The sequence below is a fragment of the Jaculus jaculus genome, chromosome 5, assembly GCF_020740685.1.
Source record: "Jaculus jaculus isolate mJacJac1 chromosome 5, mJacJac1.mat.Y.cur, whole genome shotgun sequence".
In the NCBI taxonomy this organism is placed as follows: domain Eukaryota; kingdom Metazoa; phylum Chordata; class Mammalia; order Rodentia; family Dipodidae; genus Jaculus; species Jaculus jaculus.
Window position 1 is genome coordinate 168,834,989 of NC_059106.1, and position 24,949 is coordinate 168,859,937.

The 24,949-nt window shown below is 43.6% G+C and overlaps 1 protein-coding gene across 1 annotated transcript; it reads left to right on the forward strand.

Annotated features, from left to right (window-relative positions):
* The first annotated feature begins 896 nt into the window (after window positions 1–896).
* Window positions 897–23,964, forward strand: Yipf4 (Yip1 domain family member 4). The gene is made up of 6 exons (XM_045149838.1): window positions 897–1,009; window positions 13,297–13,450; window positions 15,115–15,286; window positions 18,912–18,989; window positions 20,385–20,498; window positions 22,937–23,964. Exons 1-6 carry the CDS (start codon window positions 931–933, stop codon window positions 23,072–23,074), a joined length of 735 nt encoding a protein of 244 aa, XP_045005773.1. The 5' UTR covers window positions 897–930; the 3' UTR covers window positions 23,075–23,964.
* Window positions 23,965–24,949: the final 985 nt, after the last annotated feature.

Consider the following 24,949-nt stretch of genomic DNA (forward strand, 5'->3'; position numbering starts at 1 on the left):
AGGTGCTTGCCTGTGAAGCCTCAGGACCCATGTTCAAATCTCTAGGTCCCAGGTAAGCCAGACACATGAGGTGATGCAAGCGTGCAAGATTGCACATACGCATAACTTCTGGAGTTCAATTTCTGTGGCTGGAGGCCCTGACACACCAACCCTCTCTTGCTCGCTGTCATAAAAATAAATTTAAAAAAGCAACAAACCACTCACGCCCCTATGGCAGGTGGAAATGCTAATTCTATTATTATCATTATTTGGTTTTTCAAGGTAGAGTCTGTGTAGTCTTTAGTCATCTAAGGGTCCTAACCTGGGTCCTAAGCCACCTCTTCAGCTCTTCTCAGTCTTTTTTTTTAAACAGGGTTACGCAGCCCATGCTGGCCTCAAACTTGCGGCCATCCTCCTGTCTGAGCTACCCGTCTAAGTTCCAAAACCCTTAAGCAAAAAAAAAAAAAAAAAAAAAGGAGGAAATACAGTAAAGAGAAGCTTGGGATGGAAGAGTTTAAGCCCACAGCAGCCTAGAGGCCAAGGAGACGCCCAACTTCCGGTCCCGGGTCCCCTTCCGGAATCAATAACAGCCTCACCCAATCAGAGCGCCCCTCCGGCAGCCAATGGGAGAGCGCATTACAAAGAGCCAATCCCCGCGGCGCTGGCACTGTTGTCCGGGCGCCGGCGTCGTGGTGCCTGCGCGCTCGCCCGGGGCCGCGTCGCGGACAGGGCCGGGCCGGGGAGGGCCGACTGCAGGTAGCCGGCGTCGCTCGTCGCGTCCGGGCGTCCCGGCACCTGCGGCTCCCGACTCGCACGCTCGTCCGCTCGCTCGCTCTTCTGGCCCTACGCACGCACGCACGCAGGCCGGCAGGGAGCGCGCACGGCCGCGCGAGCGCGTGCACGCCGGCGCGGCGTCGGGGCCTGGGCCCAGCGGCATCGTCCCGCGGCGACATGCAGCCGCCGGGCCCGCCCCCGGCCTACGCGCCCCCCAACGGGGACTTCACCTTCGTCTCGTCGGCCGACGCGGAAGGTGAGGCCGGGCCGCCGGGGCCGGGTGGGGTGCGGCCGCGGGCCCTGCGCCGAGGCCCGGGCGCTCGCTCGCTCCGTCCGTCCGTCCGTCCGTCCGTCAGTGTCCGCGTTCTGTCCCGAGCCTCATTGCCGTCCCCGGGACCCCGGGAACCCCGAGTGTGTATTTAGGAAGTTCCGAGCGAATGACTCGGAAGAGGCAGGTGTCCAAGGAGGGCTGTTTTCCTGTTATAAATAGGAAAGCCTTTATTTCTTCTTATTATTTATTTTATTTTTTTGCTGGAATGATGATTATTTTTAAACCTGCTCGGGTTTGGCTCGCACACTTTCGGGGCAGCATTGCTGGGCAGCTTTTATGCCGTGTCGCTTCCACTCCGATCAACCGGATCCGACTCTTCCTCTGCCCGCGGCACCTCCGCGTCGCTTCTGCTAAAATCTAGGTCCTTTCCAGCGGTCGGATGTCATAGCTTGATGTAAAAGCATAAATTCACCTTTAAAATTAGAGCCTAAACGAACTCTCATTTCATAGTGCACCACCTAGTGTGTGTTGTTTTTCGTCCGTGTTGCTGGCCTTGTTCCAGCTGTTGCAGTGGCATTCCTTACTTCGAAACAAAACAAACACAGCAGTGCTTACACTTTCGAAAGTAAAACTTGTATGTATCGAAGGGAACACAGCTTTTGCATGCATTAATTGTAAACTGAAATAGGACAACACAAAGTATTTCAGTTTCTTTCCCAAATATGTTGGTTTATTTGAGAGAGGGATGCAGACCCAGAGTGGATGAGTGACAGCGATCTGCAAACTCAGATGCAGGCGCCACTTTATGCATCTGGTTTATTTGCTGACAATCGCTGAGATACCTCTCCAGCCTCTCAATTTGGTAGAGTATTAGAACGCGATATTTGGTGTTGGTGAATTCCTGTAATCCTGGCACTCAAGAGGCAGAGGCAGAATACAAGTTTGAGGCCAGCCTGGGCTACAGTGACACCTCATCCCAAAACAATCTACCTTAAAGAAAAGTGCTGGGATTAAAGGCATGTGCCACCGCGCCCGGGCTTTTTTTTTTTTCTCAAATATTTATTTATTTATTTATTTATTTGAGAGAATGAAGCAGAGAGAGAGAGAGAGAGAGTGTACACCCGGGCCTCCAGCCACCGCAACCGAACTCCAGACACATGTGCCACCTTGTGCATCTTGTTTATGTGGGTTCTGTGGAATCAAACCCAGGTCTGTTGGCTTTGCAGCCAAGCGCCTTAACCAAGGCTAAGCCATTTCTCCAGGCCCTCACACTTCTTTTACTGCCTCCTAACGACCATTTTACTCTGGAACTCCAAGACTTTCCTGCTCCTGCATGCTCCATTTAGATAACCACTTAATGCTGTTTCTCTAACCAAAAATGTCTTCAGTTTATAGATAAACTTTGTGTATATCATTCTAGAATTAGTCCAGGTCTCTCGCCCCCCCCCCTTCTTTGAGACGGCCTTCACTCTTTAGCCATGCTGTTCTGTGATGACTATGTCCAGGCTGATCTCCGTCCTCCAGTGATCTTCCTGCCCCACTTAGCTTCCCAAGTGCTGGGATGACAGGTGTGTCCCAGCAGGCCCTCCTTTAAAGTCTGTCAGGGTTTTTGTTTTTTTTTTTTTTTTTTTTTGTGCAGGTGGGTGGGTATGCCAGGGCCTCTTGCTGCTGCAAAGGAACACCAGATACTTGAACCACTTTTTTATGTTTCTTTGTTTTGGTTTTTGGTTTTTTGAGGTAGGGTCTCACTCTAGCCCAGGCTGACCTGGAATTCATTATGTAGTCTCAGGGTGGCTTTGAACTTAAGGCAATCCTCCTACCTCTGCCTCGCCCTACCTTGGGCTACTTTTTGGGTCCTACTTACCTGCTTTATTGGGCAGCCTGGGAATTGAAGTTGGGTAAGTAGGCTTTAGAGCAAGCACCTCTAACTGAGCCATTTTCTCCCAGCAATCCAAATCCTTCTTCCTCCTGAGTGCTGGGATTAAAGGCATGTACCACCACTCCAGGCTTTAAAATGCTTTTTTCTAGGGGCAGGACAGGTGGTTTACTGATTAGGCACTTACCTGCAAAGCGTAAGGACCCAGATTCAATTCCCCAGTACTCATATAATCCAGATGCATAAGGTAGTGCACACATCTGGAGTTTGCAGTGGCTAGAGGCTCTGGCATGCCCATTCTGTCTCTCAAATAAATAAGTAAATACTAATTTTTTTTCTAAGTAAAACATTGCTTAACATTACCTGAGAAACAGAAACTTCCTTCCTATATTCTGTGTGTAAATACTTAACATTAAGTTTAAAGCATAAATATCAGAAAATAATTATGTAATTAGTAAATTGTTTGCTTTTTTTATTTAATATTTTATTTATTTATTTGAGGTAAGAAAGAGGCACAGAGAGAGAGAATAGGCACACCGGGGTCATGAGCCGCTGCATACGAACTCCAGGCACATGTACCACCTTGTGCATCTGGCTTACATGGGTCCTGGGGAATCGAACCAAGGTCCTGTGGCTTTGCAGGCAAATACCTTAACCACTGAACCATCTCTCCAGCCCTTGTTCAGTTTTTCCAAGGTGGCTTTAATACAAAATGTAATGGAACTCAAACACTGGTAGAAAGTGGTATATGGTGGCTTACTCTTAGAATACCAGTACTTGAATGGTTAAGCCAAAGGATCCTACAAATTCAAGGCCAGCCTAGGCTACATAGTAAATTCTAGGCCAGCCTGGGGTATAGAGTCTCAAAAAAAAAAAAATAGTTGAAACAATTTTATTTTTTTAAATATTTTATTACTTATTTATTCGATAGAGAATGGGCACACTAGGGCCTCCTAGCCACTGCAAATAGACTCCAGACAGATACTCCACCTTTTGCATATGGCTTTATGTGGATGCTAGAAAATCAAACCTGGGTCCTTTGGTTTTTCTGGAAAGCACCTTAATCACTACCCCATCTCTTCAGCCCCAGTTGAAACTTTTATTTATTTATTTGGGAGAAAGAGAGAGAAAGAGGCAGATAAAGTGAGAGGGGGAGAATGGGCACACCAGGCCTCTAGCCACTGCAAATGAGCTCCAGCTGTGCATCTAGATGTACCAGGGTCCTGGGGAATCAAACCTGGGTCCTTGGGCTTTGCATGCAAGTGCATAACTGCTGCATCATCTCTCCAGCCCTGAAACTTAAAAAAAAAAATGTTTATTTATTTATTTAAGAGAGAGACAGATAGAATGGGGGTACCAGGGCCTCTAGCCTCTGCAAATGAATTCTACATGCATGCGCCACCATGTGCATCTAGCTTATGTGGGTCTGGGTAATCAAACCTGGGTCCTTAGGCTGTGCAGGCAAGTGCCTTGACTGCTAAGCTATCTCTCCAGCCCCCTGTAACATTTTTAATATTATTATTTATTTTTAAAAATTTTTTTCTTTTCACAATTTTTATTAATATTTTCCATGATTATAAAAATTATCCCATGGTAATGCCCTCCCTCCCCCTCCCGCACTTTCCCCTTTGAGATTCCATTCTCCATATTTTACATTTTTTATTGACTTATTTGAGAGTGACAGACAAACAGAAAGAGGCAAATAAGAGAGAGAGAATGGGCACGCCAGGGCCTCCAGCTACTGCAGACAAATGCTAAATGTGTGTGCCTTCTTATGCATCTGGCTAACATGGGTCCTGGGGAATTGAGCCTTGAACTGTGCTCCTTAGGCTTCACAGGCAAGTGCTTAACCACTGAGCCCTCTCTCCAGCCCATTATTATTTATTTTATTTATTTGACAGATAAAGAGAGAGAATGGGCATGCCAAGGCCTCCAGCCACTGCAAATGAACTCCAGTGCATGCATCCCCTTGTGCATCTGGCTAACGTGGGTCCTAACAAATTGAACCTGGGTCCTTTGGCTTTGCAGGCAAATGCCTTAACCACTAAGCCATCCCTCCAGCCCCTGAAACATTTTTATTTATTTGCAGGCATAAAGAGAGAATGGTCATACCAGGGCTTGTAGTCACTGCAGAAAACTCCAGGTGCATGTGCCCCTTTGTGCATGTGGCTTTACTGTGGATACTGGGGAATCAAACTCAAGTTGTTAGGTTTTGCAGGCAAACACTTAATGGCTGAGCCATCTCTCCAACCCCCAAAACATTTTGAAGATGTTGTTTTCTAAGCTGGGCATGCCTGTAACCCAGTGCTTGGGAGGCAGAGATGACTCAGTTTGAGGCCACCCTGAACTATATAGTATGTTCCAAGTCAGTCTAGGCTACATTGAGACCCAGCCTCAAGAAAACAGGAGAGAGAGCTGGAGAGATGGCTTAGCAGTTAAGCACTTGCCTATGAAACCTAAGGACCCTGGCTCAAAGCTTGATTCCCCAGGACCCACGTTAACCAGATGCACAAAGGGGTGCATGCGTCTGGAGTTTGTTTGCAGTGGCTGGAGGCCCTGGAGCACCCATTCTCTCTCTGTATATATATATCTGCGTCTTTTTTTCTCTCTGTCACTCTCAAATAAATAAAAAAGATAAGAAAATAGGAGAGGAAAAAAAAAGATTTCCCTTTGCTGGATGATTATGTTCAGTGACAGTCGAGACTTGAATGTGCATGTGTGTGGGTAGAAAAGGGGGGCTGGAGAGATGGCTTAGCACTTGCTTGTGAAGCCTAAGGACCCAGGTTCGATTCCCAGTACCCATGTAAGCCAGATGCACAATGTGTCTCATATGTCTGGAGTTTGTTTGCAGTGCCTGGAGGCCCTGGTGTGCCCATTCTCTCCCTCTGTATCTGTCTCTCTTTCTCTCTAAACAAGTACATAGACGGATGGATGGATGATAGAAAAGATGATAAGGGACTGTGAGAAAGGTGAAAGAGGAGAGGAAAAAAGTAATGCGACAGGAAAGCTGAAGGAGGGTCTTGGAGAGGAGCGAAGAAGAACGTATAGAGTGCTGTATGAAACACATAATTTTGCAACAAAAATTATTACTATTTTTGCTAGATGTGGTGGCCCATGCACTCGGGAGACTGAAGTAGGAGGATTGCAGTTGGTCTGAGGCCAGCCTGGGACTACAGAGTAAGGCACTGCCTCTACACTGCAGTGAGGTCAGACTTGGTTTTGTTTCTTTTTTTTTCAAGGTAGGGTCTCATCTAACCCTGGGACTTTTTTTTTTTAAAGTCAAGAAAAGTACTCAGGCTGGAGAGGTGGCTCAGTGGTCATGGTGCTTGCCTGCAAAGCCTGCATCCTGGGATTCGGTGCCTAGTACTCACACAAAGCCAGATGCAGGAAGTGGCGCGTGTACCTGGAGTTTGTTTGGGGAGGGGTTGGCACATCCATTCTCTCTGTCTTGTCTCTCTCCTATCTCTTTCTGCCTCTCTCCCCAAAAAAGTTGGGGCTGGGGAGATGGCTTGGTGGTTAAGGTGTTTGCCTCCAAAGCCTAAGGACCCAAGTTTGATTGCCCAGAACTCACATAAAGCCTGATGCACAAAGTGGCACATACATTTGGAGTTCACTTGCAGTGGCTGGAGTGTCCATATTTTCATCCTCATTCCCTCTCTTACTCTTCTTGCAATAAATAAAAATAAAAAAGAAAAGAAAGAAAGAAATGCTCTTTCTACCAGTAGAATTAGTATTTTGGTTAAATTTACCTATTTCAATATCAAATTAAGACAAAGGAGAAAGATTTTTTAAATTATTTTTCTGTAGTAATTAGAATTAAAACTGGAGCCCTCATGTATATGAGGCCAGCACTATACTCCAACCCCAAGAGGTTTTTTATGTTTGTTTGTTTTTGTTTTTGTTTTTGTTTTTGTTTTTGTTTTGTTTTGTTTTTCAAGGTAGTGTCTCACTCTTGCCCAGGCTGACCTGGAATTCACTATGTAGTCTCAGGGTGGCCTCGAACTCTCAGCAATCCTCCTATCTCTGCCTCCTGAGTGCTGGGATTAAAGGCGTGCGCCACCACACCCAGCTCCAAAGAGGTTAATTTTAATAGAATGTATTTCTATTTATTTGTGGCTAGAGAGATGGGTCAAAGGTTAAAGAAACTTGATTGAAAGCCTAATGGCCTAGGTTCTGTTGTTCAGCATCCATGTAAAACCAGATGCCCAAAGTGGTACATGATTCTAAAGTTTGTTTACAGAAGCAAGAGGTCCTAGAGTGCCTATTCTCATACTCTTTCTCTCTCTCTCTGTCTCTCCTTGCTAATAAATGATAGATAACATATTAAAAAGTGTCAGCCGGGTGTGGTGGGGCACACCTTTAATCCCAACACTCAGGAGGTAGAGGGAGGAGGATCGACGTGAGTTCGAGGCCACCTGAGAATACGAAGTGAATTCCAGGTCAGCCTGGGCTAGAGTGAGACCCTACCTCAAAAAAAAAAAAAGAAAAGAAAGAAAGAAAAGTGTGTTTGCGTATGTGTGTGGCTACGCCAGGGTCTTTTGCTCTGTGAGCAGGTACCCGATGCTTGAGCTACTTTTGCACCCACATTACGTGGGGTGGCTGAGGAATTGAGCCCTGGGCCAGCAGGTTTTGCAAGCAGGCACTTTTAATTGTTGAGCTATCTCCTCAGCTCCTTGAGAGAATCTTTTAACTAAAAAATTCTGGCAGACTGGAGGGATGGCTTGGCAGTTAGTTTGCCTGCAAAGCCAAAGGACCCAGGTTTGATTCCCAGGACCCACGTTGGCCAGATGCACAAGGGGGCACAGGCGTCTGGAGTTCATTTGCAGTGGCTGGAGGCCCTCGCACGCCCATTCTTTCTCTGTCTTTTTCTCTGCCAAATACATAAAAATAAAATATTTTTTTAAAAAAGATTCTGACAACATCTACAAGGACTATTTTTTAAACTGTAGTTGAAGAAGGATGGTAAATACAAAATTATTTACATTTTATCTTTAGCTGAGTGAACTTCCTTATAAAAACTTTAAAAGCTGGGTGTGGTGACTCATACCTAGCACTTAACTAGACTGAGTCAAGAGAATTGAGAATTCCAGGCCAGCCTGGGACACGTAGCAAGGTCTGGTCTCAAAAAACAAAAATAAAAAAACGTCAGCTTCTTAAGGGTATGAGGGTGTAGCTCAGTAGGGAGCGTTTGCTAGTAGGTTTGAAGCCCCCAGTTCTTTCTCCAGCACCACAAGGACAAACAGAACACTTCAGAATAAGAAAATGTTTATCCCAGAAAGAACTTTGAACAGGAGACTAGAGCTCAGAAAACAAACGATTTGCTCTCTAACTTAGTAGTTAAGCTAAAACTTAACTACAGAATATAAGCTTTTACTGTAATCATGAGTTATGAGTTATGATTGAATTACCCAAAGCTTAAGCCAAATTTTAATGACAATTCTCAAAAGCTAAGGTGGAACTGAATATTGTTCATTTTATTTGAGAGAGAATGAGGCAGACAGAGATTGAGTATGGGTGTGCCAGGACCTCTGGCCACTGTGAATGAACTACAGACATGTGCCACCTTGTTCATCTAGCTTTATGTGGGTACTAGAAAATCGAACCCTGGTTATTGGGCTTTCAAGCTTGGCGAGCAAGCAAGCTCCTTTAACTGCTGGACTATTTCTCCAGCCCTAAGAGAGAATTTAGAGTGCTATGGGGAATACTCTGTTTTTACTATCTATGAAAATTTTGTGGGTTTTTGTTTTATTTTATTTTTATTATTTACTCATTTATTTTAGAGGGAGAGAGAACTAGGCATAGAGAGAGAGAGAGAAGGTATGCCTGGGCTTCTAGCCACTGTAAATGAACTCTAGCTTTTTTGTTTGATTGAAAAAAAAATTATTTATTTGAAAGAGAGAGAAAATAGGTATGCCAGGGCCTTCAACCACTGCAAATGAACTCCAGACACATGTGCCACCTGTGCATCTGGCTTACCTGGGTCCTGGGAAATCAAACCTGGGTTCTTAGGCTTCACAAGCAAGTGCCTTCACCACTAAGCCATTTCCCAGCTTCCTGATTTTTTAAAATATTTTATTTATTTATTTATTTATTTGACAGAGAAAGAGAGAGAATGAATGGGTGCTCCAGGGCCTCCAGCCACTGCAAACAAACTCCAGACTTGTGCGCCCCCTTGTGCATCTGGCTTACATGGGTACTGGGGATTCAAACCTGGGGCCTTCAGCTTTGCAGGCAAAAGTCCTAAGCATTGAGCCATCCTTCTAGCCCCTGATTTTGTTTTTTTTTTAAATAATTTTAAAGACAATTAGGCATTTATTGTTGTTTATTTTTATTTATTTATTTATTTGATAGTGGCAGACAGACAGAAAGAGGCAGAGGGAGAGAGAGAGAATGGGCGTGCCAGGGCCTCCAGCCACTGTAAATGAATTCCAAATGTGTATGCCCCCTCGTGCATCTGGCTTACATGGGTATTGGGGAATCAAACCTCAAAGGGTCCTTAGGCTTCACAGGCAAGTGATTAACCACTAAGCCATCTCTCCAGAACCCCTGATTTTGTTTATTAAAGAGCATTAACTTTAGTGTTAGATGGAGATAATATCCAAAGAAGGGAAATCTATATTCTGGTTTGCTGTCCCCAAAATTATTGTTTTGTTTTTGAGGCAGGTTCTCACTCTAGCCTAGGCAGACCTGGAACTCATTCTGTAGTCCCAGGCTGGCCTCAAACTACAGTGATACTCCTACCTCTTTTATTTATTTGTTTGTTTGTTTATTTTTTAAAATATTTATTTATTCGAAAGAGGGAGAGAGAGAGAATGGCCACTGCAGACGACATCCATTTGCATATGCCACCTTGTGCATCTGGCTAACGTGGGTCCTGGAGAATTGAACGGGGATCCTTTGGCTTTCAGGCAAACACCTTAACTGCTAAGCCATCTCTCCAGCCTTTTTTTTTGTGGGGGGAGCCTCTATTCTAAGATTAAAAAGTTTTCGGGTTTTTTTCTTTTCAAATTTTTTTTATTAACAACTTCTATGATTGTAAAAAATATCCCATGGTAATACCCTTTCCCCCCCCCCCCCCCCCACTTTACCCTTTGAAACTTCACTCTCCATCATATCCCCTCCCCATCTCAATCAGTCTCTCATGATCTTTTCCTGCTATTATGATGGTCTTGTGTAGGTAGTGTCAGGCACTGTGAGGTCATGGATATCCAGGCCATTTTGTGTTTGGGGGGAGCACGTTGTATGGTTTGGTTTTTTGAGGTAGGGTCTCACTCTGTTCAGGCTGACCTGGAATTGACTATGTAGTCTCAGGCTAGCCTGGATTCACAGTGATTCTCCCACCTCTGCCTCCTGAGTGCTTGGATTAAAGGATTACACCACACCCGCCAGCTAAGATATTTATTTCTTTATATGAGACAGACAAGCAGACAGAAAGAGTGAGTATCAGCACACCAGGGCCTCCTGCCACTGCAAATGAACTCCAAACACATACACTACTTTGTGCATCTGGCTTTATGTGGGTACTGGAGATTTGAACCCATGCCATTGGGCTTTGCAACAAGTGTCTTTACTGAGCCATCTCTCAAGCTTCGATAATACTTTTAAAAATCAGCCAGGCATGGTAGCATACGCCTTTAAACCCAGCACTCCAAAGGTAGATGTAGGAGAATTGTCGTGAGTTCAAGGCCAGCCTGAGACTACACAGTGAATTCCAGGTCAGCCTGAGCTAGAGTGAAACCCTACCTTGAAAAACAAAACAAACTTAATTATATACTATATATATATATAAAATATTAAAAAAAACCCTTACATCAGAAAGTAGGGCAGTGACAGGAGAATTTCCCAGGGTCCACCTAGCCTGGCAAACAGTGGGAGACATCAGTGATAAGGAGAATCCCTTTGTCAAGCAAGGTGAGGGCAAGGGCCATTCAATACCTGATGTCGTCTGACCACCACACATGTGCGGTGACAGCGCCTACACTCTCACAGGAACATGCTCTCTTCTCTCCTATCCTTTGCTCCCACTCTCTCTCACATAAGCACAACGAAAAAAGTACCGCGTTAATCGGGCATGGTGGTGGACACTGTACCCGGGCACTGAGAAGATGGAATCTCGGGTTCTTGGGCTGCACATTGGAAGCCCTTGTCTTGTCCCCACAAGACACCTGAAGGACCTTTCCAGTGTGCCGGGAATTTACAGTCACGTTCTTCGTAGTGCTTCTGTCTGGTCCTTTCTATCCATGGCTTTGTGCGGGACTTGGTGTGTGTGGTGTAAGCATGTGGATGTGCTGATACAGTGCCTGTGAGCTTTGCAGGCACAGCTAGTGTCCCATGCCACCCGTTTTTCCTTGTGATTCTCCAGCAGAGCAGTCTCTGACTGAGCTTGCCACTTGTGAGCCGGTCTGCTTCCTCAGAGGACTGGGCTCCTGGTGGAGCTGACCATGCCCCTCCTGTGTGATTTCCTCAGAGGACTGGGCTCCTGGTGGAGCTGACCATGCCCCTCCTGTGTGACTTCCTCAGAGGACTGGGCTCCTGGTGGAGCTGACCATGCCCCTCCTGTGTGACTTCCTCAGAGGACTGGGCTCCTGGTGGAGCTGACCATGCCCCTCCTGTGTGACTTCCTCAGAGGACTGGGCTCCTGGTGGAGCTGACCATGCCCCTCCTGTGTGTTTTCCTCAGAGGACTGGGCTCCTGGTGGAGCTGACCATGCCCCTCCTGTGTGATTTCCTCAGAGGACTGGGCTCCTGGTGGAGCTGACCATGCCCCTCCTGTGTGACTTCCTCAGAGGACTGGGCTCCTGGTGGAGCTGACCATGCCCCTCCTGTGTGACTTCCTCAGAGGACTGGGCTCCTGGTGGAGCTGACCATGCCCCTCCTGTGTGTTTTCCTCAGAGGACTGGGCTCCTGGTGGAGCTGACCATGCCCCTCCTGTGTGATTTCCTCAGAGGACTGGGCTCCTGGTGGAGCTGACCATGCCCCTCCTGTGTGATTTCCTCAGGCCCGCATGCTGTGCCACAAGCACACAGCCACTGAACCATTAATCCAGCTTTAGGTTTTTTGTTTTTGTTTTTGTATTTTTTTTTGATTTTTCGAGGTAGGATCTCACTCTAGCCCAGGCTGACGTGGAATTTACTATGTAGTTTAAGGATGGCCTCAAATTCACTATCCTCCTACCTCTGCCTCCCAAGTGCTGGGATTAAAGGCATGAGCCACCACATCAGGCAAGTATTTTTTTTTCCCCCTGTGGATAACTTAATCTCCTCACCACCTGTCTGAGATGACCTGAAGAGACACAAAACTCCCAATCTCCGTCTGGTGTGGTGACTCATTCTGTGGTCCCTGAAGCTCTTCAAGAGGCTAGCCTTGCTAGCATACTGAGTTTGCGGCCAGTTGGGCTACTGCATCAGACCCTGTCTCAAAACAAAACACAACAAAAAACCCTCACAATGTATTATTTTTGCATAAAGTAAATATAAATGATGGATTTATGTAAAGAAAATAGTTAAAGCCAGGTGTGGTGGTACACACCTTTTGTCCCAAGAACCAGAGAGAGGTAGGAGGGTCGCTGTGAAGCCAAGAATACCCTGAGACTACATAGTGAATTCCAGGTCAGCCTGGGCTAAATTGAGACCCTACCTCAAAAATAAAACAAAAGCATTGGTATGTGAAGAAATGAGAGTTAGTGAAGGAATGCATGGGATACATGTGTGACAGCTCTCCCCTGCTGGACAAGTTACACGGACGTACGTGAGGGTTCTACAAGTGATTATAAAGTTACTTTGTTCTGACTAACATGATGCATATCATAATGAAGAATGTCCACAATGATATCACATCCATCTGTCTGCCACTCAACTTGTAAAGTGACTGTTGTGAGTCGACATTCCAGCCATTTAGCTGTGACCCTTTTGGTTGTTGTGGTTTTGAGATGGGGTCTTGTTACGTAGCTCACACTGCTTCAAACTCATAACGCGTCCGAATGGTGACGACAGACATGTAGCCCCACCCTGGCTTGTGTGTCCTAACCTGTTCATTTTCCTGTTGTGGAATCACAAGTACATGCTTATCAGCCACAAAATGTGAAAAGATTATATGAATACTAATCAGTTAAAGCAACTGTAGAGATTCAACAATGATAGTTGTTGATTACCTGCTCATTTTTGTTGTTGTTTTGTTTTGTTTTTGTTTTTCAAGGTAGGGTTTCATTCTAGTCCAGGCTAGCCTGGAATTTACTATGTAGTCTCAGGGTGGTCTCGAACTCACAGTGATCCTCCTACCTCTGCCTCCTGAGTGCTGGGATTAAAGGTGTGTGCCACCACGCCCAGCTCTACCTGCCCATTTTTGTTGAGGTCTATGTATGTCACCCAGATTGACATCTTTGTCTTCTTTTCTCTTAGATCTCAGTGGCTCTATAGCAACCCCAGATGTCAAATTAAATCTCGGGGGAGATTTTATCAAAGAAACCACAGCTACAACATTTCTGAGACAAAGAGGGTATGGCTGGCTTCTGGAGGTTGAAGATGATGACCCTGAAGATAACAAACCTCTTTTGTACGTACAAACACTACGCAGTGAGGGGCTAAGAACTGCTCTGTGGGCTATTTATGTTCTTCATGTGAAGAACAGATGAAGAAAATCTTATCCTTTCTGGTGAAAAACAATAGCAATTTCACTAATTATTTTATTTTAAATATACTTTATTTATTTATTTATTTGATAGAGAGAGAGAGAATGGGCTTTCCAGGGCCTCCAGCCACAGCAGATGAACTTCGGATGTCACGTGCGCCCCTTTGTGCATCTAGTTTATATGGATCCTGAGGAATCAAACTGGGATCCTTTGGCTTTGCAAGCAAACGCCTTAACTGCTAAGCCATCTCTCCAACCCTCACTAGTTATTTTTAAAGCTTGGGTTTGAGGACTTAGATCAGTGGTAGATTGCTTGCCTAACAAATGCAAGGCACTGGGTTTGGGTTTCAGCACCAGAAGGAAAAAAAAGCCAGCACTTGGGAGGCAGAAATAGGAGGATCAGTGTGAGTTCAAGACCACCCTGAGACTACATAGTGAATTCCAGGTCAGCCTGGGCCAGAGTGAGACCCCACCTCAAAAAACCAAAAAAGAAAAAAAAAAGCTTCGGGTCAGTCAACATTTTCTCATGGATAGTACTGGAAGGCATGAGGCCCTGCTCTCTCTTTGAGGAGTGTTGACACCTAACTGCTGGAGGATGGGAGACTTAAAAAAAAATTTTTTTAAGTTGTATAGCTGCTGGTAAGTTAACCATACTCATTCAGAAACTCCTAATTAAACTCAGTGGGTCACACACCCAAAAAAAACAACATGAGCTAGGTGTGGTGGCGCACACCTTTAATCCCAGCACTCAGGACACAGGTAGGAGGACTGCCATGAGTTCAAGGCCACCCTGAGACTACATAGTAAATTCCAGGTCAGCCTGGACTTAGAGGGAGACCCTTCATCAAAAAAAAAAAAGCAGGGCTGGAGAGATGGCTTAGCAGTTAAGCGCTTGCCTGTGAAGTCTAAGGACCCCGGTTCGAGGCTCAATTCCCCAGGACCTACATTAGCCAGATGCACAAGGGGGCACATGCGTCTGGAGTTCATTTGCAGTGGCTGGAGGCCCTGGCGTGCCCATTTTCTCTCCCCCCCCCCCTCTCTGCCTCTTTCTCTGTCACTTTCAAATGAACAAACATAAAACAAAAAATTCACAAAAGAAAAAAGCAACATGACCGGGTGTGGTAGTTCACGCCTTTAATCCCAGCCCTTGGGAGGCAGAGGGAAGAGGAGGGTTCCTGACACTCCGTAGTGAATTGCAGGTCAGCCTTGGCTAGAGTGAGACCCTACCTCGAAAAACAACCAAAAAAAGCAACATGATAGCCCGGTGTGGGTGGTACAGGCCTTTGATCCCAGCACTGGAGAGACAGAGGTAGGAGGATTGCCATGAGCTTGGTGCCACCCTGAGACTACAGAGTGAATTCCAGGTCAGCCTGGGCCAGAACAAAGGAAATAAAAGTTACCAGGGCACACCCGCGTCAGGGTTGTTTCAGTGTTTCAGCATCTGAAGTTGAGACCTTCACCTTGGAATCAGTGAAATGACTTTGAGCTCAAATGTAGGCCTAGGCCTATCCTGCTGTCTTATTTCAGCTTTCCTGCAGCTATATTCAAAATGACATGCTTTTAATTGTTTTCTTATTTTAACATCATAGGGAAGAATTGGATATTGATCTAAAGGATATTTACTACAAAATCCGATGTGTTTTGATGCCAATGCCGTCACTTGGTTTCAACAGACAAGTTGTGAGAGACAATCCTGACTTCTGGGGTCCTCTGGCCGTTGTTCTTTTCTTTTCCATGATATCATTATATGGACAGTTCAGAGTAAGTATATCTTATTCTATACACATTTTAAATCTTTCAGGTTTTAAAAGATTGGACATAGCAAATGTTAACTTGTATAAGTAAATTACATTTGAAAACTGCTGACCCTTTCCCATTTCCAAATGGTTACAGGCCTGCAGTAGTTTGCATATATGTCCCTAGTACATTCAGGAGGTTTTCTTGTGTTTGCTTTTGCTTTTGTTTTTTGAGGTAAGGTCTCGCTCTAACTCAGGCTGATCTGGAATTCACTATGTAGTCTCAGGCTGGCCTCAAACTCACAGTGATCCTCCTACCTCTGCCTCCCCAGTGCTGGGATTAAAGGTGTGCACCACCACCACGCCCAGGAGATTCAGAAGTTTTATTCAAGCTTCTAACTTGGCCGTAGGAGGTGTTACTGGGGTGGATCTGAATTCCCGTGTGTGATGTGCAGAGTGCCAGAGTTCAGCCTAGAGTTCCTGAGTGAGCTTGCCTGTGCTGGTGGCTGCTTTTGGTTTTCTCTTACTGTCTTTGCTTGGTCCTTTGAAGAGGGCCAAATTCTTCTGCCATTATGAAACTTTCCCTGGATCTTTCTTCCTATAACTGTGCCTGGTTTGGAAGCTCATCCCAACAACCTGAGGCTAATACAATGGTTAAGTAAGTGGATGTACCTTTTCCACATTGCCAGTCACATACAGTATATATTTTTTTTACTTATTTATTTTATGATAGAGCATGTGCATGAGAAAGAATGGGCATGCCAAGGTCTCTAGCCACTGCAAACGAACTTGAGAAGCATGCCACCATGTACAACTGGCTTACATGGGTCCTGGGGAGTTGAACCTGGCTCCTTAGGATTCTCAGCTAAGCACCTTAACCACTAAGCCATCTTTCCAGCCCCAGTATAAGTATAAACATTTCTGTGGTACACTGGGGTAAATGGATGGGATTACTTCCAACTGACTGGAAGTAACCAATGATACCTAGTGGCCAGAAGAGCTGCTCATTCCTTCTCTTATTTCTCCAAGGTGTGATGATTTTAAATGTGATTTAGCTGGGCGTGGTGGCGCACGCCTTTAATCCCAGCACTTGGGAGGCAGAGGTGGTAGTGTTGCCATAATTTCGAGGCCACTCTGAGACTAAGTAGTGAATTCCAGGTCAGTCTGGACTAGAGTGAGACACTACCTTGAAAAACAACAACAAAAAGTGATTTATTTTGGTGGGCACCTGGGCCTCTAGCCACTGCAAACAAACTCTAGATCCATGTGCCTCCTTGTGCTTCTGGTTTTACGTGGGTACTGGGGAATCAAACCTGGGTGGTTTGGTTTTGCCAGCAAGCCTCTTAACCGTTAAGCCATCTCTCCTCTCTCCAGCCCAAAATATGATTTTTTAATATGTAATCATGTCCTACCTTTGATTCTGTTTGTGTGTTTGCTTATTTGTTTTTTTTGTTTTTCAAGGTAGGATTTCACTCTAGTCCAGGCTGACCTGTAATTTACTATGTAGTCTCAGGGTGGCCTCAAACTCTCGGTTATCCTCCTTCCTCTGCCTCTTGAGTGCTGGGATTAAAGACGTGCTACCACACCTGGCTTTTTTTTTTTTTTTTTTTTGAGGGAAGCTCGACAGACTGGCTCTTTTTTAAATGGGAGAGAGGGAAAAGAGAATTGCCACATCAGGGCCTCTAGCCATTATAATTGAACTCCTATGCACCACCTTGTGCTTTGGGCTCACGTGGGATCTGGAGAGTTGAACACGGGTCCTTAGGCTCCGCAGAAGTGCCCTAGCACTAAGCCATCTCTCCTACCTTTGATTTTTAGTATTCTCATTCCCTGTCCCTAAGGTATTAATTAAATTTAGACCCTCAAACTACTAGCAAGTGTTCTGCCACTGAGCTCAGTCTCTAGCCCTTATCTTATTTATTTTGAGAAGGGTTCTTGCTATTTGCCCAGGCTAGTCATAAACTTACCTTAGTTGAGACTAGCCTTGCACTTGGGGTCCTTGAGCCTCAGCTTCTTGAGTGCTCAGGTCACAAGTGTGTGCTGCGTGCCCAGCTTGCTATGTCTTTTTGCTGTTATTAGTGCCTTTTGCAGGTGCTTCGCAGCTGTGCACATAGCCGCTTCTCGTCAGACTTCAGCCTAATGGTTCTAGCATTCATTGCTGACCTTACATACTGCAGAGTGGCGCGCTCCTGTCTCTTAGGGTGGGCCTGATCTTCCATACAGCAATCACTGATGGGTTTACTGAATGCTGATTCTCCTTGTTCCTTCCATGTTTACTAGTATTTGCTAAGAAATAGCTATCCCTTCTTTTATTAATTATCCAGTTAATTTACATCAGTATTGATATTTATTTTTTCTAAGCTATAATCTAATACTCTTTATTTTATTGCTCAAGTTGTTCTAGCATTAGCCCTAGGAAGCTCCTATTACCTTGTGATTTATTTATTTATTTACTTATTTGAGAGAAATAGAGAATAGGCATACCAAGGACTCCAGCCTCTGCAAACAAACTCCAGAGGCATATGCCACCTTGTGCATCTGGCTTATGTGTGTCCTAGGGAATTGAACCTGGGTTCTTTAGCTTTTCAGGCAAGCATCTTAACTACTAATACATCTATCCAGCTGACCTTCTCTGTCCTGTCTTGTCTTTCTTTTTGGTTTTTCAAGGTAGAATCTTACCCTAGCCCAGGCTGACCTGCAAATTACATGCAGTCTCAGAGCAGCTTTGAACTCACGGCAGTCCTCCTACCTCTGCCTCCCATGTGCTGGGAGTAAAGGCATGTGCCAACATGCCCAGTGTGTCTTCTATTTCTTTACTTGCAAATAAATTAATAAAAAATATTTTTTAAAAGTTATACATTCATATAAGTAGTTGAAAATGAGATGTTTCATTTAATTTTTACTCCTCATAGTTTAATGATACATGTATATATTTGTTTTTTGAGCTGGAGGGATGGCTCAGCAGTTACAGCGCTTGCCTCCAATGCCTAAAAACCCAGGTTTGATTCCCCTGTAGCCACATAAAGCCAAATGCACAAAGTGGTGCTTCCATTTATAGTTCATTTGCAGTGGCTGGAGGCCCTGGTTTGCCCATCCCCTTCCTTTCTCTTTCTCTGCTTGCAACTAAATAAATAAAAAATATTTTTAAAATGTCTTTTATGGGGGCTGGAGAGATGGCTTAGCGGTTAAGCCCTTGCCCGTGAAGCCTAAGGACCCCAGTTCGAGGCTTGATTCCCCAGGACCCATGTTAGCCAGATGCACAAGGGGTCCACTCATCTGGAGTTCATTTGCAGTAGCTGGAGGCCCTGGCATATTCTCTCTCTATATATATCTATCTCTTTCTCTCTTTGTCTGACGCTCTCCAATAAATAAAAATGAACCAAAAGAAAAATTCATATAAAAAAATGTCTTTTATGTCTATCTATCTTAGGATGCTAAGATTTTCTTAGTCAATTGATAATTGTTTAATTTTCAATTTGGTTATATTGTATTATATGTTTTATTAATAAGTTTTGGAAAGGTGTTAGAACTAACAATTTTTATGAATTTGTTGGTGTTACACTATCTTATAGTGCAGAGAATTTAATTTCTAAAAATTTGTCATATCATTTGATTAAAAAAAATCAATTATGTGATCTTCCCCCTTTAAGGTGGTCTCATGGATTATAACTATTTGGATATTCGGTTCACTGACAATTTTCTTACTGGCTAGAGTTCTTGGTGGAGAAGTAAGTATTTTAATTTTTAAAATACTCTTTGTTTAAGTCTGCGTGGTGGCACATGCTTTTAATCACAGCACTTGAACCTAGAGTGAAACCCTACCTCGAAACAAAACAAAACAAAATCCTTTGTTTTATGGTAGCTTCATTTATTTTTTATTTATTTATTGGTATTTCAGAATTAATTTTAAAAATGAAGATCTAGGGCTGGAAAGGTGGCTTAGCAGTTAAGGTATTTGCCTGCAAAGCCAAAGGACCCTGGTTCGACTCTCCAGGACCCATGTAAGCCAGATGCACCAGGGAGCGCATGCATCAGGAGAAGTGAAGAACTACACCGAAGATGATTGAATATATAATCTGCAGCTAAAGATAGAGATATGGGTTGTAGATTTGAGTAGTAGCAAATAGAAGCTAATTGAAAATACGGTGATGAGGCTATGTGTGGTGGCACACTCCTTTACTTCCAGCCCTCAGGAGGAAGAGGCAGGAGGGTCACTTTGAGTTTGAGGCTACCCCAAGACTACATGGTGAGCTCCAGGTCAGCTTGGATTAGAGTGAGACCTTACCTTAAAAATATTATATATATATGGTGATGAGGATATAGAAGATTATGATAAGTTTAAACAAAATATATAGACTAATTCAGGATATATATTTTTTTTTTTTCTTTTTTTGAGGTAGTGTGCTGCTGTCTAGCCCAGGCTGACCTGGAATTCACTATGTAGTCTCAGAGTAGCCTTGAACTCACAGCCATCCTCCTACGTCTGCCTCCTAAGTGCTGAGATTAAAGGTATGCACCACCATACCCAGCTTTTTTTTTTTTCCCCTTGGTTTTTTGAGGTAGCATCTCACTCTAGTTCAGGCTGATCTGGAATTCACTATGTAGTCTTGGATGGCCTCGAACTCTTGGCGATCCTCCTACCTCTGCCTCCTGAGTGCTGGGATTAAAGGCATGTGCCACCATGCCCAGCCTGACTTTTTTAAAAATTTTATTTATTATTTTTAAAAATATTTATTTATTTATTTGCAAGAGAGAGAAAATGGGCATGGCAGGTTCTCTAGCCACTGCAAATGAACTCCAGACGCATGTGCCCCCTTGTGCATCGGGCTTACATGGGTCCTGGGGAGTCAAACTTGTCCTTTAGCTTTGTAGGCAAGTGCCTTAACTGCTAAGCCATCCCAGCCCAACTCATGATTTCTTGTTTGTCATGCTTATGTAAGTACAACACAGAGTATGTGGTATTTAATAGTTACTAAAGTAAGTTCTTGAGGAGGAGGGAGGGTATTACCATGGGATATTTTTTATAATCATGGAAAATGTTAATAAAAATTGAGAAAAAAAAATCAAAAACAGTAAGCATCTTGATTCTTGTGATAATTGTTTGAAATGTTTTCAATCCACAGGTTGCATATGGCCAAGTTCTTGGAGTTATAGGGTATTCATTACTTCCTCTTATTGTAATAGCCCCTGTACTTTTAGTAGTTGGATCATTTGAAGTGGTGTCTACACTTATAAAAGTAAGTGTTGCATATGAATTATGAACTTACTGTTTTTCTTTTTGTGTGTGTGGTTTTTCAAGGTAAGGTTTCACTCTAGCTCAGGGTGGCCTTGAACTCACAGCTGTCCTACCTCTGCCTCCCAAGTACTGGGATTAAAGGCCAGCTCGCCTGGCTCATTACTGTTTTTCAATAACAAAAGTATACTGGTTCTTGCTGGATATGGCTGAGGTAGGCATTTGCTATGAGTTCCAGACCAGTCTGTCTTATAGTGAAACCCTGACTCAAAACAAAATAGGAGTCAAGTGTGGTGGCGCACGCCTTTAATCTCAGCACGCAGTAGGCAGAGATAGGAGGATTGCAGTGAGTTTGAGGCCACCCTGAGACTACATAGTAAATTCCAGGTCCACCTTGGTTGAAGAGAGACCCTACCTTGAACCACACCCCTCCCCACCAAAAAAAAAGGGCTGGAGAGATGGCGTAGTAGTTACGGCACTTGCCTGAAAAGCCTAAGGACTCAGATTTGATCCTCCAGGTCCCTGGTGAGCCAGATGCACATGGTGGCACATGCGTCTGGAGTTTGTTTGCAGTGGCTAGAAACTCTAGCGTGCCCATTCTCTCTCCTCTCTCTCCCTTTCTCTGTCTCTAATAAATAAATAAAAATAAATCATAAAAACATTCTCTCTTGGGCTGGAGAGATGGCTTAGTGGATGTGGTGGCACACACCTTTAATCCCAGCACTCAAGAGGCCTGGAATGAAGTATGAAATTTCAGGCTGGCTCTGAACTCACAGCGTTCCCCTATTTCTCAGCCTTCCCAGTGCTGGGATCTAAGGCGAGCACCACCACGCCCAGCATTGCACTCCTGGAGGACATGCGGTCTGTGTAGGTATATGGCTCAGTGGGTAAGAGTGCTTACTGCACAGGACCTCATCTTGGATCCCCAGCTCCCATGTAATAAAAAGCTGAGTGTGGTTACTCATTCCCTCTAACCCAGTTCTGAGAGGGGCAAAATGGGAGGATCACTGTAGCTGGATATGGTCAGCCGATCTAGCTGGGGACAGGATAGTGAGTTCCAGGTCCAGTGAGAAACTTGATCTCAAGGAAACAAGGCAAAAGAACAATAGAGGAGCTTTGATATTAGTTCTTCTGTGCTCTGCACAGGCATGTGTCTCACATACATGCACATATCACACAAACAATAGAAATAAATACTTGTTTCCTTCAACGTTTTAAACCTAATTTTTTTTTTTGATTTGTTTTTTGATTGGAAAAATAGAGAAATTCTGTGCTGGTCAGTAATGCTGTATCACTTGGAAGGTTGAGGCAGGAGGATCAGCAGTTCATGGTTAACCTTGACTACATCAAGTTTGAGGTCAGCCAAGACTATGTATGCTGGGCTGGGGAAATAGCTCAAAAGTGAAAGGCACAAGCTTGCAAAACATGACAGCCCAGGTCAGTTCCCCACTGCCCACATAGCCAGGTGCACATAGGCTGCACCCATCTGGAATTCATTTGTTGTGGCAAGAGGCCCCGGCGTACCCATTCTTTCTCTCTCATAAATAAATACATAAGAAGCCAGGTGTGGTGGCGCACGCATTTAATCCCAGCACAGGGGAGGCAGAGGTAGGAGGACTGCTGTGAGTTTGAGCCCACCCTGATACTACATAGTGAATTCCAGGTCAGCCTGAGCTAGAGTGAGACTCTATTTCAAGAAACTTAAATAAATAAATAAATTATATATATATATAAAATAAAAATTTAAAATATTTTAATATATATATTTGGAGCCGGTGTGGTAGCGCACGCCTTTAATCCCAACACTCAGGAGGCAGAGGTAGCAGGATCGCCATGAGTTACAGGCCACTCTGAGGCTACATAGTGAATTCCAGATCTAAAATGAGACCCTACCTCAAAATATAAAAGAAATATGGGAAGAAAAGACAAAACTAATTTATCAAAATTAAGGTGAGTATCCCAAGTGTTTGTCTTTTCTTCCCCTGACCCGTGCTATAGCCCAGAGTCACCTTAAATAGACACAATTGTTTTAATTAGATTTGATTTAAAAGTAAACATTTACAGAAATAAAAGAATGGAGAAAAATAAATAGTTTTTGTTTTGTTTTTCATGGTAGGGTCTCATTCTAGCCCAGGGAGATGTGGAATTCATCATGTAGTCTCAGGTTAGCCTTGAATTCACAGTTATTTCATCCTACTCTATCTCCGTGTGCTGGGATTATAGGCATGTACCTCCACGCCCAACCAGAGTAAACATTCTTTAAAAGTTTTACTGTTGGACTGGAGAGATGGCTGGCTCCTTGGCTTTGCAGGCAAGCGCCTTAACTGCTAAGCCGTCTCTCCTGCCCTGGTGGCTTATTCTAAGAACACTGTACATGCTTTTGCTTTATGGTTTCTGAAAAGTTAATTGATTTACTAATAATACTTTTTTCTTTTTTTTAAGCTGTTTGGCGTGTTTTGGGCTGCCTACAGTGCTGCTTCACTGTTAGTGGGCGAAGAGTTCAAGACCAAAAAGCCTCTCCTCATTTATCCAATCTTTTTATTATACATTTATTTTTTGTCCTTGTATACTGGAGTGTGAACCACGTCATACACAAAAGAAAAGATAACATTGCATTTGTGTGTAGGCTGGGAATTCTTTCCAAAGGAATTGGAGAAAACATTGCTGGTAAAGTTTTATACATTCCAGATGTAAAGACAGGTTTATGGTCTTTTTAAAACAATATTTTTTGTATTTAATTAAGCAGTGGCATTTATCTGGGATTTTTTTGGTCAGAACTCTAAATTCTGTTTGATTCTTCATATCCAGTGAATAAAATAAAAGCATTGTGTTTTTACAATTGTGTCAATATTCACCTAAAAACCTGTGCCAAAAGCACCTGAAACAGTAGTTATATTTCACTTGAAGGAGAAATGTGGCATCCTGTAATCTAAAAGTGCAATTTTTTTCTTTAGAGAATTTTTTCCTGCATTGCAGATCCTGTAGATATATATTTATATTTATACATATATATTTATGAAATAATTATTATCCACAAAATATATTTCTGAAGAGCCTAAAAATTAAGATATTAAACCTGATGCTTAAACTTTCTTTAATTTGGCCATTAATCTTTTTAATTGAAAACCTAAAATTGTTTTTAAACTGTATGTAGTGTTTGAAATACTAGTTGTTGATGTAGATCGGGTTTCTGTTAACACCCTCTCAAAAACCATTTTTGAACGTTTAGACGTGAGATCTCAAGTTTCTGTTCATTGTTTTGACCAAAGGAGCAAGAGATATAATGAATAAGGCATTCTTTAAAATCATGAATATATAGGAAAAGATATATAGCATCACTAAATATTTTTAAATGGTAACTTTAAGTCAGAAAAGTCATGGGAAAGAGACCTTTAAAATCATATGGTCCTGAAACATGTTATATGAAGTAGCAAATAAAGTGTTTTCCAGCTGTGTGTTTTGTTTTACAACACCTTGTCCTATATTACTTGATATTTTTCAAAGTATTAGTTACTCTCCAACAAATTCGGTAAAATTTTTGCTAAGAAAATTTTATTACTGAATATTTTATAAATCATAGGTTCAATACATGTATTTAATAATATTTTGTAAAATAGAAAAACTTTTATTTATATCTATAAAAGAGCATATTGTCCAGACATGGTGTTGCACGCCTTTAATCCCAGCACTTGAGAAGCAGAGATAGGAGGATTGCTGTGAGTTCAAGGCCACCCTGAGATTACATAGTGAATTTCAGGCCAGCCTGGGCTAGAGCAAGATCCTTCCTCAAAAAACAAACAAGGGCTGGAGAGATGGCTCAGCAGTTAAGTGCGTGCCTGTGAAGCCTAAGGACCCCAGTTCAGTTCGAGGCTCAATTCCCCAGGACCCATGTTACCCAGATGCACAAGGGGGTGCACACGTCTGGAGTTGTTTGCAGTGGCTGGAGGCCCTGGTGCACCCCTTCTCTGCTCTATCTGCCTCTTCTTCTCTCTGTCGCTCTCAAGTAAATAAATAAAATGAACAAAATTTATAAAACAAAATAGCATATCCTAGTTGGACATGGTGGCCAACACCTTTAACCCCAGCATCATCTCTGGTGTGTGCCCCTTAGCCTGATTGAGCTGGAACTGCCCAGCACCTTGTCTGTCTGTTTGAGACAGAGAGAGAGAATGGGTGTGCCAGGGCCTCCAGCCACTGCAGACACTCCAGGCACGTGTGCCACCTTATGCATCTGGCTTACATGGGACCTGGGAAATTGAACCTGGGTTTTTAGGCTTTGCAGGGCATGTGCCATAACCACTAAGCCATCTCTCCAGCCCAAGAATATGTTTTATTATTACTTTTGGTACCAGAGATCAAACCTAGGGCTTCACATATGCTTGACAAGCACTTTATCACCAAGTCACACCCCCAGTCCACAAAAGCTTACTTTATTTTTAAATTATATGTATATTA